Genomic DNA, 15579 nt, shown 5'->3' with positions numbered 1-15579 from the left:
ACAATAGACTGGCCGTTGAGAGGTGGGCAGGAGAATGACCTGGCTCCATCCTTGACCTCAAAGCACCACAAGGCAATAAGCGCCAACCACTAAGATTCAATGTGACTGGGCAACCCAGGAACACCAGACACCTGAGGGAGAAGAAAACTGGAAAAGGAAAAGGGACTCAGAAGGAATAGAGCCAATAGAGCAGGCCAGAGAGGAAAGAAAAAGGAAAAGCTAAAACCATATCCTTAGAGATATAGGATGTTGCATCAAAGTACATGAACAGATGCTGTAAAAAAAAAAACAAACATTCAGCCAGTGAGAAAGCAGTTACAAATGAAAAATATGAGAGGAAAAGGAAGAGTTAAACAGAGAAGTTGCAAGATAAAGTTGAAATCTTCCAGAACGTATAACAATGAAACCATATAGCTAGAAAACAGACAATAGAGTACTGTCACACTCGTCAGCACTCTGCAGTACTAGAACTAGCAGGTGCCTCCGAGGCCTCCACAATAGGGTGGGCTGGGGCTGGAAGAGGGGGCTAAAGCACCACTCCCTGGTGCAGCTCTGCCTGTGAAATCTGGCATCGCTGCATTCAGAGTGCTAGTGTGCTGGGCACTGTTCTCGTTCCTTTTCACAGTTAACTTGTGCAAGCTCATGACCACCCCCATGCAATCTGAACCACTGTCTCAGAAGCAGCTGAGTGGCTCCAGAGCCTCTGCCCCTAACCTCTCAGAAAATAAGTCCAACATCTAAGTAAGCATTCCAGAAAAGGAAAGGGGAGAAATCAAAACAGCAAAGAAAACTTCTTAGAACTGAAGGGTTGGGATCTCTGGACAACAGATGAAAGGGAAAGTCATATTGAGTTCTTACTGCAGAGCACAGAGAACTATCAACGTATTCAATATCAAGTGATAAACCATAGTGAAAGAGAATACAGAAAAAAAAAAAACACTTTGCTGTAAAGGAGTAATTAACACAACATTATAAACTGCTATACTTCAATAAAAAATAATAATGGAAGAAAAGCGAGAGAAGGTCTACATCAGAACCTCAGATATGCAGATGACACCACCCTTATGGCAGAAAGTGAAGAGGAATTAAAGAGCCTCTCAATTGAAGGTGAAAGATGAGAGTGAAAAAGCTGGCTTAAAACTCAACGTTCAAAAAACTAAGATCATGGCATCCGGTCCCATCACTTCATGGTAAATAGATGGGGAAACAATGGAAACAGTGACAGACTATTTTCTTGGGCTCCACAATCACTCTGGACTGGATGATGACTGCAGCCGTGAAATTAAAAGACGGTTGCTCCTTGGAAGGAAAGCAGTGACAAACCTAGACAGCGTATTAAAAAGCAGAGACATTACTTTGCCTGCAAAGGTCCATATAGTCAAAGCTATGGTTTTTCCAGTAGTCATGTACTGATCTGAGAGCTGGACAATGAAAAAGGCTGAGTGCCAAAGAACTGATGCCTTTGAACTGTGGTGCTGAAGAAGACTCTTGAGTCCCTTGGGCAGCAAGGAGATCAAATCAGTCAATCCTAAAGGAAATCAGTCCTGAATATTCATTGGAGGGACTGATGCTGAAGCCGAAGCTCCAATACTTTGGCCACCTGATCCAAAGAGCCGACTCATTTGAAAAGACCCTGATGGTGGGAAAGATTGAAGGCAGAAGGAGAAGGGGATGACAGAGGATGAGATGATTGGAGGGCATCAGTGACTCGATGGGCACGAGTCTGAGCAAACTGGGAGATGGTGATGGACAGGGAGGCCTGGCATGCTGCAGTCCATGGGGTCACAAAGAGTCGGACAAGACTGAGTGACTGAACAACAACATCAGGACACATCGTTGATCCTGCCGGGGACCAGCCCCGGCTGATCCAGGGTATTCGAAGGAGAGACGGCATAGGCGAGGATCAGGATACAATAGCTTCAATTAGATATTAATTAAAGATATAAAGAGTAATAGAATAAGGATAGCTCAGTAGGAAAATTCAGTGGAGAAAAGAGGCTGAGTAGCTTGGTTTACGCGGGAGACCAATAAAACTTCAAGACAAGAAGTTTGCACCACTTACGTAGGCCGCAGGCGTCCTTCCGTTCTCCCGAAGGAGAGGAGACACTGAGGCCTCCCCGGTCGGACCTTAGAAGCCCAGGCATAATTAGTAAGCATGGTGGGTTCCGCGCTCCAGATGGAGACTCAGCCAGAGTGAGAGAGAGAGCGACATGGGGAGACCAGTATTTCGAGAAACTGATCCCAATTCTTTATTTTCCAGAGTCTGTTTTTATACACTAAGATGTTATACAAAAGTCACGTGGGGACAGCAGTCCTGACTTTTATTAAAGTCAGGTGCTTCACACAAATGTATACAGAGGTCTTAGGGGTGTTACATCATCTTCTGGCCAGGGGGGCCTGCTGACAATTTACGACCCTCTCCTTGTGACAGCGGTCAGTCAATCAGGACACTTATTTCTCCAGGGCTGATTATTCTCAAAACAGACGCCACCCAAGTAAAGTTACATTCCTACAGGGTGAGGGTGTAGTGGGTTTTAGTTAAGGAAAGAATTTACTTAGCCTAAGGTCTAACGTGATTAATATCAAAGGTTAATACTTATTTCTTCTATATATTCATTAATGTGTGTAAGGGCAGGGGATGTGGAGACTTAGCAACAAACATTGGCTCAACAAATGAAAAACCCTTCACCAATACAATTTCTAATCAGCCCATTATACTTATACTAATAGTTTTCTAACTTTTCTAAGGAACCTGTTTTTAGAAGGTTTAAAGCATCTCGTGCCTCTCACGGTTGGGAGGCTGTGAGCAATCACATGTGGCCGGACGAGCCTGTCAGGCAGGCTAGAGAACCTTCAGAGGAGTTTGTAGGTTAAAACACTCTTGTCACACCCAAGAGTTTTTATTGACTGGAGCTCTAGGTTAACTCCTTCTCCGAAAGAGGTGGTGGGGGACAGCCCCCCGTAAAGTCAGAGGTGTAGGTAAGAGCACAAAGTAGTAAAGTAGGCAGGCTCTGGTTATGGGGGTAGACGCTCGAGGATTTCCAGGGGGACTCCTGAGGCTCGATCCCGCCTTTGCGTATGTCGAGCCTCCTTCCTCATGACCTTTGCCATGGGCGGAGTACCTCACTCTGGCCCCCAACAGTTGATAATTTCCAAAGCATTCAGGTAAAGAAAAGATCCAGAGAGAAGACATCGCAAAGGTCAGAACTCAGAAAGGCATGGGAATTCTTGGGACTAGAAGCCCAACTTTGCACCTAGTTACACGAACAAGCAGATGTGAATGTAGTGACGGCAAGCTGCAGACTCCGTAAATGAATCAAGGAGGAGGAAATCATGGGCTCCAGCGGAGAGAAAGGAGGTGCTCCAGGACACTGCTGAAGTCGTAGCCCATGCTCACAGCCGGGGCAGGTGGCAGGGTGAGGGGTCCAGGAAAAGATGGAAATAGCACTTATGCAACAAATCCCAAGTTTGAGAGGAGGTTCACACTTCTGCAGGAGAATCTAGGGAGGAATTAATGACATGTATGGAAAACTAAGCCCCCCAAAAGGCAATGATTAACTGCAGGGAAAACAAAAAGTTGTGCAAGGAAGCAAATATTTTCCTAGGACACCTTGTTCTCTGCTGAGACCTGTGGGAGCGAAGCTGTAATAGTGCCCATCACATTGAGATGGCGCTGTGTCAAGGGATGAGGCCAGTGGCCTCCCTTCCCCCCAGAGGACACCCGCAGGTGACAGATAATGTAGAAAAACCGATGAAAAGCAGCGAACGCATGTGTGCGTGTCCTTGTGAAACATGCATTTTAAATGCCTGAAGAAACAGCTAAGAGAGTTGAATTTGCAAAGAATCAGAGTTAGACAGTGTATTTATCAGTTATTTATTATTGACCTAAAAAAATTCCACTTTGAAAATAATAGGTATGTCACTTTGAAGAGATAAAAGTTAAAATGAAAACCTCAACAGACATGAAATGGAGCAGTGCTAGTACTGATCCTTTTGAGTTCAGTTTAATCTCTGACACAATCGGTTATGCACTGGATACTCCCAACTGTTTCAGACGATGCAGAATCAGACAGCTTGGCATCAGGATTTCCAAGTAGATGTGTAAGTTATTTTAAAGCGTAACTTTAAACTGAAAGGTGTTAGGACTTGAATAATTTTGTAGAGTACTGGAACATTTAAAATAACTTGAGATTCACCATATTTTTACATGGAATGTATCTGACATGTCTTGGTAAGGGGTGTTGGTTTGGGGTTTTGGTTGGGGTGATGTGGCAGGTGGGATGACAAAGATCTCCATGTCCTAACCCCCAGAACCTGGGAATATTATTTACTTGGTGAAAAGTATTTTGCACATATGGTTAAGATTAAGGACCATGAGATGGGAGATTATCCCGGATTATCCAGGTGGACCCAACCTAACCACACGAAGGTTTCCTGGCTGCAGAAAACCAGACACACAGTTCAGGAGAAAGACTCAATGCGATGTTTCTGGCTTTGAAGATGGAGGAAGGGGCCATTAGCCAAGGGATCTGGCAGCCTCCAGAAGCTGAGGATGGCCTTCAGTTTAAGCAAGCATGGGAATGGGAACCTTGGCCCCATCACTGCAAGGAACTGAATTCCTGCCCGGTGCCCTGCGTGCTCCTGACACCTGAAGGCTAACAACCTGAAGGAGTAGGAAACGGTTTCTCCCCAAGAACCTCCAGAAAGGAGTGACAAAACCTTGTTGTTAGTCTGATGAGATCTGCGCCAGATTTCTGACCTACAGAACTAATATATGTGTTGGTTTAAGCCACTGAGTTTGTGGTAAAAACCTACAGCAACAACAGAGAACTAATACAGTGGTAGGCTTTTCTTGTTTGACATTTCAAACACTTAGAAACCTGAATGTGCTAAATTTATACATGCGGTTTTAAATGTTCAAGAGTGATTAACTACATTTGCAAATGGAGGGGGCGCTGATATCCCCAGGACCCAGGGAGGTAGCACGAGTAGGGGGGAGCTGGGGAGGAGCAGGGAGGGCATCTGACATGGACCACTCCGGCCAGGGGACGTGGACAGAGAACAGCTCTTTGTGGGGGCTGCAGGAGCCAGAGAGGGGCCCGGAAGTGGGTCTGCCCTGGACGGGGGGCAGGGGGCAAGAGCCATACGAGCTTCCGGGTCATGGCCACGCCCCTCGCCCAGCACGGTGCCCGACACTTGCAGCTGCTTTACCATCAGTTTAAGGTGGTGGTTCCTCGTGTGAGTCAGTGGCACCAACTTGCAATGCAGCGTTTGCCTGGGTGCACAGCTGTCCAGGGCTGACCTCCACCCCTCAGCCCCCAGCACTATGCGTGGTTCCCCGTGCGGCAGCCCCTCCGTGACCACACGGCCAGGAAATTGTGGAAGCTGGCTGCACGGGACATCCTGCTCCTAAGGACACGCAGCAGCTAACCAGCCCCCCAGCACCGGCTCCCTTACCCCCGGTGGGCCCGACCCCGCCACCCTCAGCCCCACCCCAGGGCTGTGGGAGCTATGCGAGGGGAGGTTCTCGCTAGCAGGCACACAGGCAGACAGGGACCCTGGTTCCCCACCCAACTGCAGGGGCCAATGCCAAGCTTCCCCAGGGAGCCAAGAGGTTGGCTTCCAGGGGGCTTGGGGCCCTGAGGTGAATCAAGGTCACGGCTGAGCTCCACGGTACTTGAGGAAGGTGCTGTCCAGGAAGGCGGCCAGCTTCGGCCGATCGTCCTGCAGGACGGGAGGGAGGCATGGGGGACGGAGGGGCGCGGCCCACCCTGCCGCCCTCCCAGGCTGGCCGCACCCAGCCCGCACACCTCACCTCGTGGACGAAGCCGTAGTGCACCAGCTCGGCGGCCAGGTCTTGGGCACTGTCGGCTGCGGCGGGGGAAGCCAGGGCATGAGACCTGCAGCGCTGCCTGCCCACCCCCGCCCCCGCCCGGGGTTCCCCCCCCACCTCCACCCCCACCCTCAGCCTACTTGGGAGCAGGTCATAGGTGAGCTGCCGATGAAGCCGGTCCTCCAGCACCAGGAGCAGAGTGAGCTGAGGAGGTGGAGGCAGGAGGGTGTGGTGGGCTCGGGTTGGCCCGGTCCCTCTCCTCCCGCTTCGGCATCTCTGCCGGCAGCAGCCCCCGCCCCCCACCCCAAGCTCACGTGCCAGCGCGCCTGGTCCTCGCTCCTTTCCAGGTTACACTGCATCTGGATCACCTGCGGGGAAGACACAGGCCAAGGTCACTCAAAGGCCGGACCTCAACCTCTGGCAGCAAGCTCAAATGCTGCCTCAAAGGGCCAGGCACGGGTAGTAAAGACCAGAGATGGGAAAAATCTCTAAGGGCAAACTAGAAAGCACATCTCACTGCTAGGAGCCTGCCAAAACTTTCAGAGGGGTAGATACTGAAGCTGGAGGATGCTTTAGGATGGTTTCACAGGTGGAGAGAACACCTGGACAAGCTGTGGGAAGGGTAGGAAGAGCAAGATCCTCTGCGACAGGACAGCAGAAGCCCAGGATGCCAGTAAGACCAGGCCTCAGAGTGGGGGGCTGAGGACCTCCGACTGTGCCCCCTATCCAGAACAAGAATTCTGGCTGCATTGTGGAGGGAAGCCAGCAGCAGGCGACCAGGCAAGGGGCTGGTGCAGCATCTCGGTGGGGAACAAAGGAAGCCCAGATCAGGGCAGTAACCACAGAGACACACCCAAGGCCGAAGCCACGGCCTCTGGAAACCGGTGGGTGTGGACATGGAGAGGGAGAGGGGCTGAGGCTGCCCAGGAGTCCCCTGGCCAGGGGGGAGCCTTGCAGGAGGGGCCAGGGGAATCTCAGGGCCTAGGGGCCTTGGAGGAGACACGAGGGCACAGATGTCAGGGAATCCGCAGGCCAAGGAGGTGGGTCAGAGCCGTGTGTGGGGCAAGGGCCTGCAGGAGCCTTTCCTTGCAGAGCCTCTGGGAGAGGGGTCTCTCAGCTTGCACTACTGCCCTCCCCCCCCCCCCCCCCAGGTTCCACAGAGTGATCAGGCAGGCCTTGGCCTCCAGCAGCCGGGAGGAGAGCTGGCCCGGCAGACTTGAAGCCCCTGGTAAGGGAGCCTGTCTGGACAGTGGTCAGGTCTGTGCAGCAGGGGTGGAAGCTTACCTTTCTGGTCTCTGAGTCAAAAGGCTCTGGTGTTGGGGTCTTGGCCTTCGGGGCTTCCTCGGTGGGTGGGGCCAGCACACGGGGCAGCCCCAGGGGCCGGGCAGCAGCAAAGTTCATCAGCGGGTAGATCCCATTCCTAGGGACACGGTGCAGGGTGCTGCCAGCTGGGGGTTCAGGCCCGACAGTTGCCCCCTCCCCAGGCTCACTCCAGCCCTCACCTGACGTCCTCTAGGAACTTGTCAAGCTCTAAGCAGGAGACTTCTGAGTACCTGGCGTGGGTGTAAGAAGAACGTGAGGATGGCTGGCCTGGCCAGTGGGGCTGGGCTGGCCAGGAGGAGCAGGGAGGCCTCTGGGCTGCAGGTCACTCACCGCCACTGCAGCGGGGGCCAGGGGGGCCGGGGGATCTCCGCCAGGACTGCGTGCGGGTCCATCGCCTTGGTCTTTTCCTCTACCACATTCTCAGGCATGAGGTCTATGGGCCGCGGGAGCACACAGGCGGCGGGCCCTGAAGCATGGGGTCCTGCCGGGCCTCCTTCTGCAGCCTGACCCCAGGCCCTGGCCCACCCCCAGGCCGACCTGCCCCTCACACTGGTGCTGGATGAAGCAGTGGGCAGCCAGGAGCTTCAGCGAGTGCACCTCGAACAGCACGCGGTGGAAGAGGAGGTTGTGGGCAGAGGGCCGGCGGGCAGGGTCCCGGGCTAGGCAGGAGAGGATGAACTCCTGCGGAGAGGGGGCAGAAGTGGGTGTAGCCTCTCTGCTCTGGCCCCAAGCCTCTGGGAGCCTTCATGCAGCTTCCGGCACAGGGAGAGGCATCCTGTTAGCCGCCAGGCCAGGACCTGGGTCTTCAAACAGGACAGTGGAGTCTTCCCGGGGCCCAGAGCTGCCTTTGTTTTCCTTCCAGTAGGCACCCCCGCCCCAGTTTCTGAGGGGGGCTGGCACTGTCATCCCCAAGTGACAGATGAAGACTGCACACTGAGGATAGACACCAGCCCCTGCCTTGGAGCCCAGGCCTGGGCAGAGTGCTGGCAGATCAGCCTGGGCCCCTGAACTCGGAGCAGCCCAGCCTGAGCCCACCTGCCTGCCCTACTTCTGGTGCTGCAAGTCAGGACTGGCTCTGCAGATGGCCTTGAGGGGTGCCTCCCTTGCCCCACATCCAGGCCCTCACTGCCTCTGGGTCCATCCTGGCTCCATGTCTGTCTCAGTCCCACCCAGGCCCCACCAGTCCCAGAGGCCATGGGTTAAGCCAGGTAGTCGCTGAAGTCTGGCCACAGAGGTTGTGGCTGCAGCTTCTGAGCATATGCCGTCTGCACCCACCCACCTTGCCCCCTGGGATCCTCTCAGCCAGTCTCCTGAAAGCTTACAGGCAGGGCCGTGGAGTTGGGCAGACCTAGACATACACTGGCTCCACCATTCACGCTAAAGGCTCTCTGAACCTGTTTCTTTATAAAACTGGCATAAACACTGCACCCACACTTAAAGCATATCTCTGTGCTCAGGATGTTCCCTCATGCCATCAGGTCTGCCCCGCAACACACCTGCCTGGTAAGGCCCGCCTTGCAGGGGAAGGGCTGGTGCAGCAGCCTGGCTCTGACCTGCACCATCTGCAGGCCTGCCTGAGGCCCCTCACTGCCCAGCCTGGAACACTGACAGCCAACTCACAGGGGCAGGGCGAGCTGCTTACCCGCATGTTGGGGTCGCTCAGCGAGTGCCTGGCACGAGTGATGGCCTCCTCTGTGACCCGGGTGTCCCCATTGGCCTGGATCTCCAGCACAGCCATCTGGGGGGCAGGGCAAGGTCAGGCAGGGGGAAGGGACGGGTGGGGTTGGGGGAGCTAGCTGGGAGGAGGGCCCCAGGCTACACTGGGTTAGTACCTCTAGTGCGCACATCCCAAAGGAGAAGATGTCCACGGCAGTGCCATCAGCAACCTCTGAAAGGGGAGAGCGGGTCAGGACGGGTAAGGCGGATGCAGGGGGCAGGGTGGGGGCCTCCTGGATTCACCTCCATACTCTGGCGGGAAGAAATGCAGGTTCCGAGGTTCCTCCCGCTCAACACGGATGGGACTTCGAAGATCGTCGGGGAGCGCTACGGGAAAGCAGGGGGTGAGCAGACCGGGCCTCTCCATGGCCCCCCATCCCCCAGAGTCCCCACGCACCGTTGGAGAAGATCCGGTGCCACACTGAGCCGGTCCCCACGGGGAGAAAGAGCAGGTGTCAACGTGACAGGGCGCGCAGCGTCATCAGCCCTGTGTTCCCAACAGGTCCCGCCCGGCCCAGCCTCCCCACCACCCTCTCCTCCTCGCCGCCCCCTCCTCCCCGCCAGCACCGGAGCCAATCTTGATGAGGCCGTTGTGCTGGATGAAGATGGTGTCGCTGGTCAGGTTCCCATGGATGATTGGGGGGCTGCAGGCGTGCAGAAAGCTGGGAGAAGGGGAGAGCCGGTGGAGCTGGGTCAGGGGTGCCAGGAGGCAGGGTGGATGGGGGAGATCGCAGGCAGGTGTTCAGGCAAGCCCAGGCCCTCACCTGAGTGCAGACAGGATCTGTGTGCACCAGCGCTTCCAGGCCTGGCGGTGGATGGACTCCATGAGGTGGGCTCCAAAAGGCAGCTGGGCCTGGGCCGCCTGGCCCAGCCCTGCCCCGTGCCCCTCACTGTCTCTGTCCCCAACAGCATCCGGACCCCAGCCTGGCCCTGACCCACACCAGCCCACTTGCATACCCTGGCATTCATGGCCTTGTGGTTCTTCTTGGTCTTTTTGAGGAATTGCTTGAGGCTGCCTGACGACACATACTCTGTGATGAAGATGACCTGCGAGGCGGCAAACTCACGGGCTCCACCAACAGTGGGTGCCCACAGCCACCCCACCCACTGGTGCCCCACCACCCCATGGCCTGCCCAGGGGCTTACCCGCGCTCGGGACTCTGAGGCGTCCAGCCAGTACTTATGCAGCTTGACAATATTGGGGTGGTCTACCAGGGCCAGCTGCTCAAACATGGTCTGGATCTTCTCCTGGGAAGGGGGGTGCAGTCACCAGGATGATGGGGGAGGGGTGGGGGGGTGGGGCAGCGGGCCTTACCTCGTGGACCAAGAAGGCCTTCCTGTCAGCAAAGTGCAGCTCGTTCCACACCACCTCCACCCCCTCCTCAGTGTCCATGGCCAGGAATGTGCTCTGGACCCCCGGCATGTTTCCCTGATTCACCTGGGGGTGGGGGTGGGGATGGAGGTGGGGGGGCATGAGTGAAGTGTCGGGGGAGGCTCAGTCCCCAGTCACATCCTATCCACCAGCGGGAGGGTGTGAGGCAGGCACTGGTGTTCCAGGGAGAAGCTGGGGACCCAGGAGCAGAGGTGTGGTATCCTGGGGCTGGGCTGTGGGGATTTGGGGCATGCTTCGGGTTTTTTTGAGGATGGTTCCCAGGAGGCTAACAGGTGATCTCAGAGGCATGGGGAGGTGGTCTCGAGAGACTGGCCCTTAAGAAAGAGGGGGTTTCTCACCAGGGCGTGGGGGCCAGGCTAAAGCAGTACGAGCGCGCATCGAGAAGGAGGCCGCCTGCGCGAGGGTTCGGGCAGGTTCCCGGCCTCCTGGCTCCCCCAGAGTGCGCACGGCCCCGCGTGGCCCCAGGGCCCCTCCACCCGAGGTGGGCGGCGCCCCGCTCCGCCCCGCTGTGCCCACCTGCTCCCGCCGCTTCTGCCAGCGGCCGCACGGGCTCTCTTCCAGAATGTCGCTCTCGTCCTCACTCTCGTCCTCCCGTTCCCGCTCCCGGCCCCGCCTCGGCACCAGCTCCGGGGCCGCCATGGCTCGGCCGGTTCAGGCCACCGCCCTGCGCGCGATCCGCCGCCCAGCGCCGCCGCCGCTCTCCGCCCGTCCTGGCCCCGCGCCCAGACGCCCAGCTGGAAGCGGAGCTGCCGCCACCACCCCCTCGAGCCCCCACTCTGGTTCTGGGAATTGGGAGGCGCGGGCACGCGGCCGGCCCGGGGGTGGAGCCCGCCTGCCCCGCCGGAGCCGCCTCCCCGGGCCGGAGCCGAAGCGGAGGCTCCACGCACAAGGCAGAGAGCCCTCGCGGCACCCCGCGGAAGCCCCACCTGTCCCAGCCCTGTGCCCCACCGCATGGAACCCCGCCCCGCCCGATGCCCCGCCCCACGCCCCGCCACACCCACGAAGGCCCCGCCCACTGCACCTAAGGCCTCCCCCGCCAGCCCACAGCCCCGCCCCTCCAGAGGCCCCGCCCGCCTGGGTCCCAGCCAGGCTTCTGCTGGGACGCGCAGCTCTCGGCTGTCCAGGGACCAGCCTTAGCCCGGCGACCCGGGCGCGGGGCTTTCCGTGGCGGCCTGAGGCCAGGTCCGTCGGAACCTCCCCGAACGCGCGCTGGCCTGCGCTCACTGGCCCTGCCCAGCTCTGGAAGCCGCTCGTACTTCCTGCACCGCTTCCGCGCCACACTCCGTCAAGCACATGGTCCCCAGGCTCCCGCCTTGGAGTGAAGCCAGCGTGGAGCAGGTCGAGGGGCAGCCCGCGTAGCCCGGGGTTGCACCACGAGGGTCTGAGGTCAGGCCACAGAGAAGCGTCCGTCCCTCCTCCCTTAAGGAACACATCTCTCTTAAGGAGACAGAAGAATACCCAAGAGGTAGACTGTAATTGAGTTCAGTTCAGTTCAATTCAGTCAGTCGCTCAGTCATATCCGACTCTTTGCGACCCCATGATTTGCAGCAAACCAGGCCTCCCTGTCCATCACAAACTCCCGGAGTTTACTCAAACTCACGCCTGTAATTAGTGACCCCCAATACTTTCCTGGGCTTCCCTGGTGGCTCAGAGGGTAAAGCGTCTGCCTGCAATGCGGGAGACCCGGTTTGATCCCTGGGTTGGGAAGATCACCTGGAGAAGGAAATGGCAACCCACTCTGGTACTCTGGAAAATCCCATGGAGAAGCCTGGTAGGCTACAGTCCACAGGGTCACAAAAAATCAGACATGACCCAGCGAATTCACTTCACTTTCACTACTTTCCTACTATCTCCTTCCTCTCACCTGCTGGGTTCCCACTCACCCTTCACTTTCTCTTTCTGGGGAGAAAGGCTGTGGACACAGGTACCCACTATCTCTCAACCCTGAGCTCCAGCGTCTCCAGCTCGGTCCAAAGGCCTTCAGCCCTGCTGGTTTCGGAGTCGCCTACTACACCTCGCTCCCCCACCTTCTGCACAGACTTAACTCCACTGCTGTCATCCTGATGGGACAAGCAAAGCTCCCACGTTCCACACTCCACTCACCCAAGGTGATCCTGAGAAAATACCACTCACTGCTCAGAACTCTCTATGAAAATGGAGGAACCAGGAAGACTTGGCCCAATGCCACCTGTGCCAACCAGACACTCTGTGATCAATGTCTGAAGCTCCAGGATCATCCAAGACTTAGACCTAAATCCATGGGAAGCAGAGACCATGCTGGATACAGCTGTATGTCACCTTAGGTTATCAATGCTTATTGTCCTTGTTTAATATCTTATGTTTATAATAAGGAGAGAGAATTTTGTGGAGGAACTTTCAAAAAGTTGAAATCAAAGAAGAGAGCTTTGTTGACATACAAACAATTCCTTGTAAACTGTAAAAGCCATGGAGTGGAGTGGAGTACATGCATGTTCAGTCGTGTTCGACTCAGTGGCCCTAGAGACTGTTGCCTGTGAGGCTTCTCTGTCCATGGAATTCTCCAGGTAAGAATACTGCAGGGGGTTGCCAGTTGCTCCTACAGGGAATCTTCCAACCCCAGAGCCTGAACCTGCAGCTTCTGCATTGGCAGGCAGATTCTTTACCACTGAGCAACCTGGGAAGCTGTTGTAAAGGCCATCAGTTCAGTTCAGTTCAGTAGCTCAGTCGTGTCCAACTCTGTGGCCCCATGGACCACAGCATGCCAAGCCTCCCTATCCATCACCAACTACTGGAGTCTACTCAAACGCATGTCCATTGAGTCGGTAATGCCATCCAACCATCTCATCCTCTGTTGTCCCCTTCTCCTGCCTTCAATCTTTCCCAGGATCAGGGTCTTTTCAACTGAGTCAGCTCTTTGCATCAGGTGGCCAAAGTATTGGAGCCTCAGCTAGTTTGATCTCCTTGCAGTCCAAGGGACTCTCAAGAGTCTTCTCCAACATCACAGTTCAAAAGCATCAATTCTTCGGCACTCAGCTTTCTTTATATTCCAACTCTCACATCCATACATGACCACTGGAAAAAGCATAGTCTTGGCAAGACAGACCTATGATGACAAACTAATGTTTCTGCTTTTTAACATGCTGTATAGGTTGGTCATAACTTTTCTTCCAAGGAGTAAGCGTCTTTTAATTTCATGGCTGCAGTCATCATCGGCAGTGATTTTGGAGCCCTAAAAAATAAAGTCAGCCACCGTTTCCACATCTATTTGCCATGAAATGATGGGACGGGCTACCATGTTCTTAGTTTTTTGAATGTTGAGCTTTAAGCCAACTTTTTCACTCTCCACTTTCACTTTCATCAAAAGGCTTTTTAGTTCTTCTTCACTTTCTGCCATAAGCGTGGTGTCACCTTCATATCTGAGGTTATTAATATTTCTCCCAGCAATCTTAATTCCAGCTTGTGCCTCATCCAGCCCAGCGTTTCACATGTTGTACTCTGCACATAAGTTAAATATGCATGGTGACAATATATACAGTCTTGACATACTCCTTTTCCTATTTGGAACCAGTCTGTTGTTCCATGTCCAGTTCTAACTGTTGCTTCCTGACCTGCATACAGGTTTCTCAAGAGGCAGGTCAGGTGGTCTGGTATTCGCGTCTCTTTCAGAATTTTCCACAGTTTATTGTGATCCACACAGTCAGAGGCTTTGTCATGGTCATTAAGCAAAAATAGATGTTTTTCTGGAACTCTTTTGCCTTTCCCATGATCCAGTGGATGTTAGCAATTTGATCTCTGGTTCCTCTGCCTTTGCTAAAACCAGCTTGAACATCTGGAAGTTCACGGTTCACATATTGCTGAAGACTGGCTTGGAGAATTTTGAGGATTACTTTACTAACGTGAGATGAGTGCAATTGTGCGGTAGTTTGAGCATTCTTTGGCATTGCCTTTCTTTGGGATTGAAATGAAAACTGACCTTTTCCAGTCCCGTGGCCACTGCTGAGTTTTCCAAATTTGCTGGCATATTGAGTGCAGCATTTTCACAGCATCATCTTTGAGGATTTGAAACAGCTCAGCTGGAATTCCGTCACCTCCACTAGCTTTGTTTGCAGTGATGCTTCCTAAGGTCCACTTGACTTCACATTCCAGACGTCAGGATTTAGGTGAGGGATCACACCATCATGATTATCTGGGTCATGAAGATCTGTTTTGTACAGTTCTGTGTTCAAATTGCCAACATCCGCTGGATCATGGAAAAAGCAAGAGAGTTCCAGAAAAATATCTATTTCTGCTTTATTGACTATGCCAAAGCCTTTGACTGTGTGGATCACAATCAACTGTGGAAAATTCTGAAAGAGATGGGAACACCAGACCACCTGAGGCCTGCCTCTTGAGAAATCTGTATGCAGGTCACGAAGCAACAGTTAGAACTGGACATGGAACAACAGACTGGTTCCAAATAGGAAAAGGAGTACGTCAAGGCTGTATATTGTCACCCTGCTTATTTAACTTCTATGCAGAGTACATCATGAGAAACGTTGGACTGGAAGAAACACAAGCTGGAATCAAGATTGCTGGGAGAAATATCAATAACCTCAGATATGCAGATGACACCACCCTTATGGCAGAAAGTGAAAAAGAACTAAAAAGCCTCTTGGTGAAAGTGAAAGTGGAGAGTGAAAAAGTTGGCTTAAAGCTCAACATTCAGAAAACTAAGATCATGGCATCTGGTCCCATCACTTCATGGGAAATAGATGGGGAAACAGTGGAAACAGTGTCAGACTTTCTTTTTTGGGGCTCCAAAATCACCGCAGATGGTGACTGCAGCCATGAAATTAAAAGACGCTTGCTCCTTGGAAGGAAAGTTATGACCAACCTAGATAGCATATTCAAAAGCAGAGACATTAGTTTGCCAACAAAATTTGTCTAGTCAAGGCTATGGTTTTTCCTGTGGTCATGTATGGATGTGAGAGTTGGACTGTGAAGAAGGCTGAGTGCCGAAGAATTGATGCTTTTGAACTGTGGTGCTGGAGAAGACTCTTGAGAGTCCCTTGGACTGCAAGGAGATCCAACCAGTCCATTCTGAAGGAGATCAGCCCTGGGATTTCTTTGGAAGGAATGATGCTAAAGAGGAAACTCCAGTACTTTGGCCACCTCATGCGAAGAGTTGACTCATTGGAAAAGACTCTGATGCTGGGAGGGATTGGGGGCAGGAGGAGAAGGGGACGACAGAGGATGAGATGGCTGGATGGCATCACTGACTCGATGGATGTGAGTCTGAGTGAACTCCGGGAGTTGGTGATGGACAAGGAGGCCTGGCGTGCTTGGATTCATGGGG

At 54.0% G+C, this 15579-nt stretch overlaps 1 protein-coding gene across 7 annotated transcripts; it reads right to left on the bottom strand.

Moving 5' to 3' along the window:
* Window positions 1-3857: 3857 nt before the first annotated feature.
* On the bottom strand, window positions 3858-11193 carry NRBP2 (nuclear receptor binding protein 2). 7 transcript variants are annotated; one of them, NM_001077848.2, is made up of 18 exons: window positions 10782-10904; window positions 10188-10310; window positions 10019-10120; window positions 9830-9919; window positions 9637-9677; window positions 9440-9534; window positions 9270-9293; window positions 9116-9199; window positions 8989-9044; window positions 8799-8894; window positions 7705-7837; window positions 7487-7589; window positions 7336-7386; window positions 7118-7253; window positions 6148-6201; window positions 5974-6037; window positions 5816-5871; window positions 3858-5724 (listed from the first exon to the last, which is right to left on the bottom strand). In NM_001077848.2, exons 1-18 carry the CDS (start codon window positions 10902-10904, stop codon window positions 5656-5658), a joined length of 1500 nt encoding a protein of 499 aa, NP_001071316.2. In that variant the 3' UTR covers window positions 3858-5655. The 7 variants fall into 7 exon arrangements, with proteins under 7 accessions (NP_001071316.2, XP_005215205.1, XP_005215204.1 ...); XM_005215148.5 differs by having other exon boundaries at window positions 3861-5724; window positions 7118-7274; window positions 10782-11193; XM_005215147.5 differs by having other exon boundaries at window positions 3861-5724; window positions 6152-6201; window positions 7118-7274; window positions 10782-11193.
* Window positions 11194-15579: the final 4386 nt, after the last annotated feature.

The sequence above is a fragment of the Bos taurus genome, chromosome 14, assembly GCF_002263795.3.
Source record: "Bos taurus isolate L1 Dominette 01449 registration number 42190680 breed Hereford chromosome 14, ARS-UCD2.0, whole genome shotgun sequence".
NCBI classification, from domain to species: Eukaryota; Metazoa; Chordata; class Mammalia; order Artiodactyla; family Bovidae; genus Bos; species Bos taurus.
The sequence above is the reverse complement of the archived record's forward strand: the minus strand, read 5'-3'. Positions and strand labels throughout refer to the sequence as shown.

Coding starts and splice junctions, on each gene's coding strand:
- NRBP2 (XM_005215143.5), bottom strand. CDS start 10,904: ATGGCGGCCCCGGAGCTGGTGCCGAGGCGGGGCCGGGAGCGGGAACGG. Junction 8,895..8,988: donor TTGGGATGTGCGCACTAGAG/GTACTAACCCAG, acceptor CCTGCCCCCCAG/ATGGCTGTGCTGGAGATCCA. Junction 5,872..5,973: donor CACCTATGACCTGCTCCCAA/GTAGGCTGAGGG, acceptor CCCCCGCCGCAG/CCGACAGTGCCCAAGACCTG.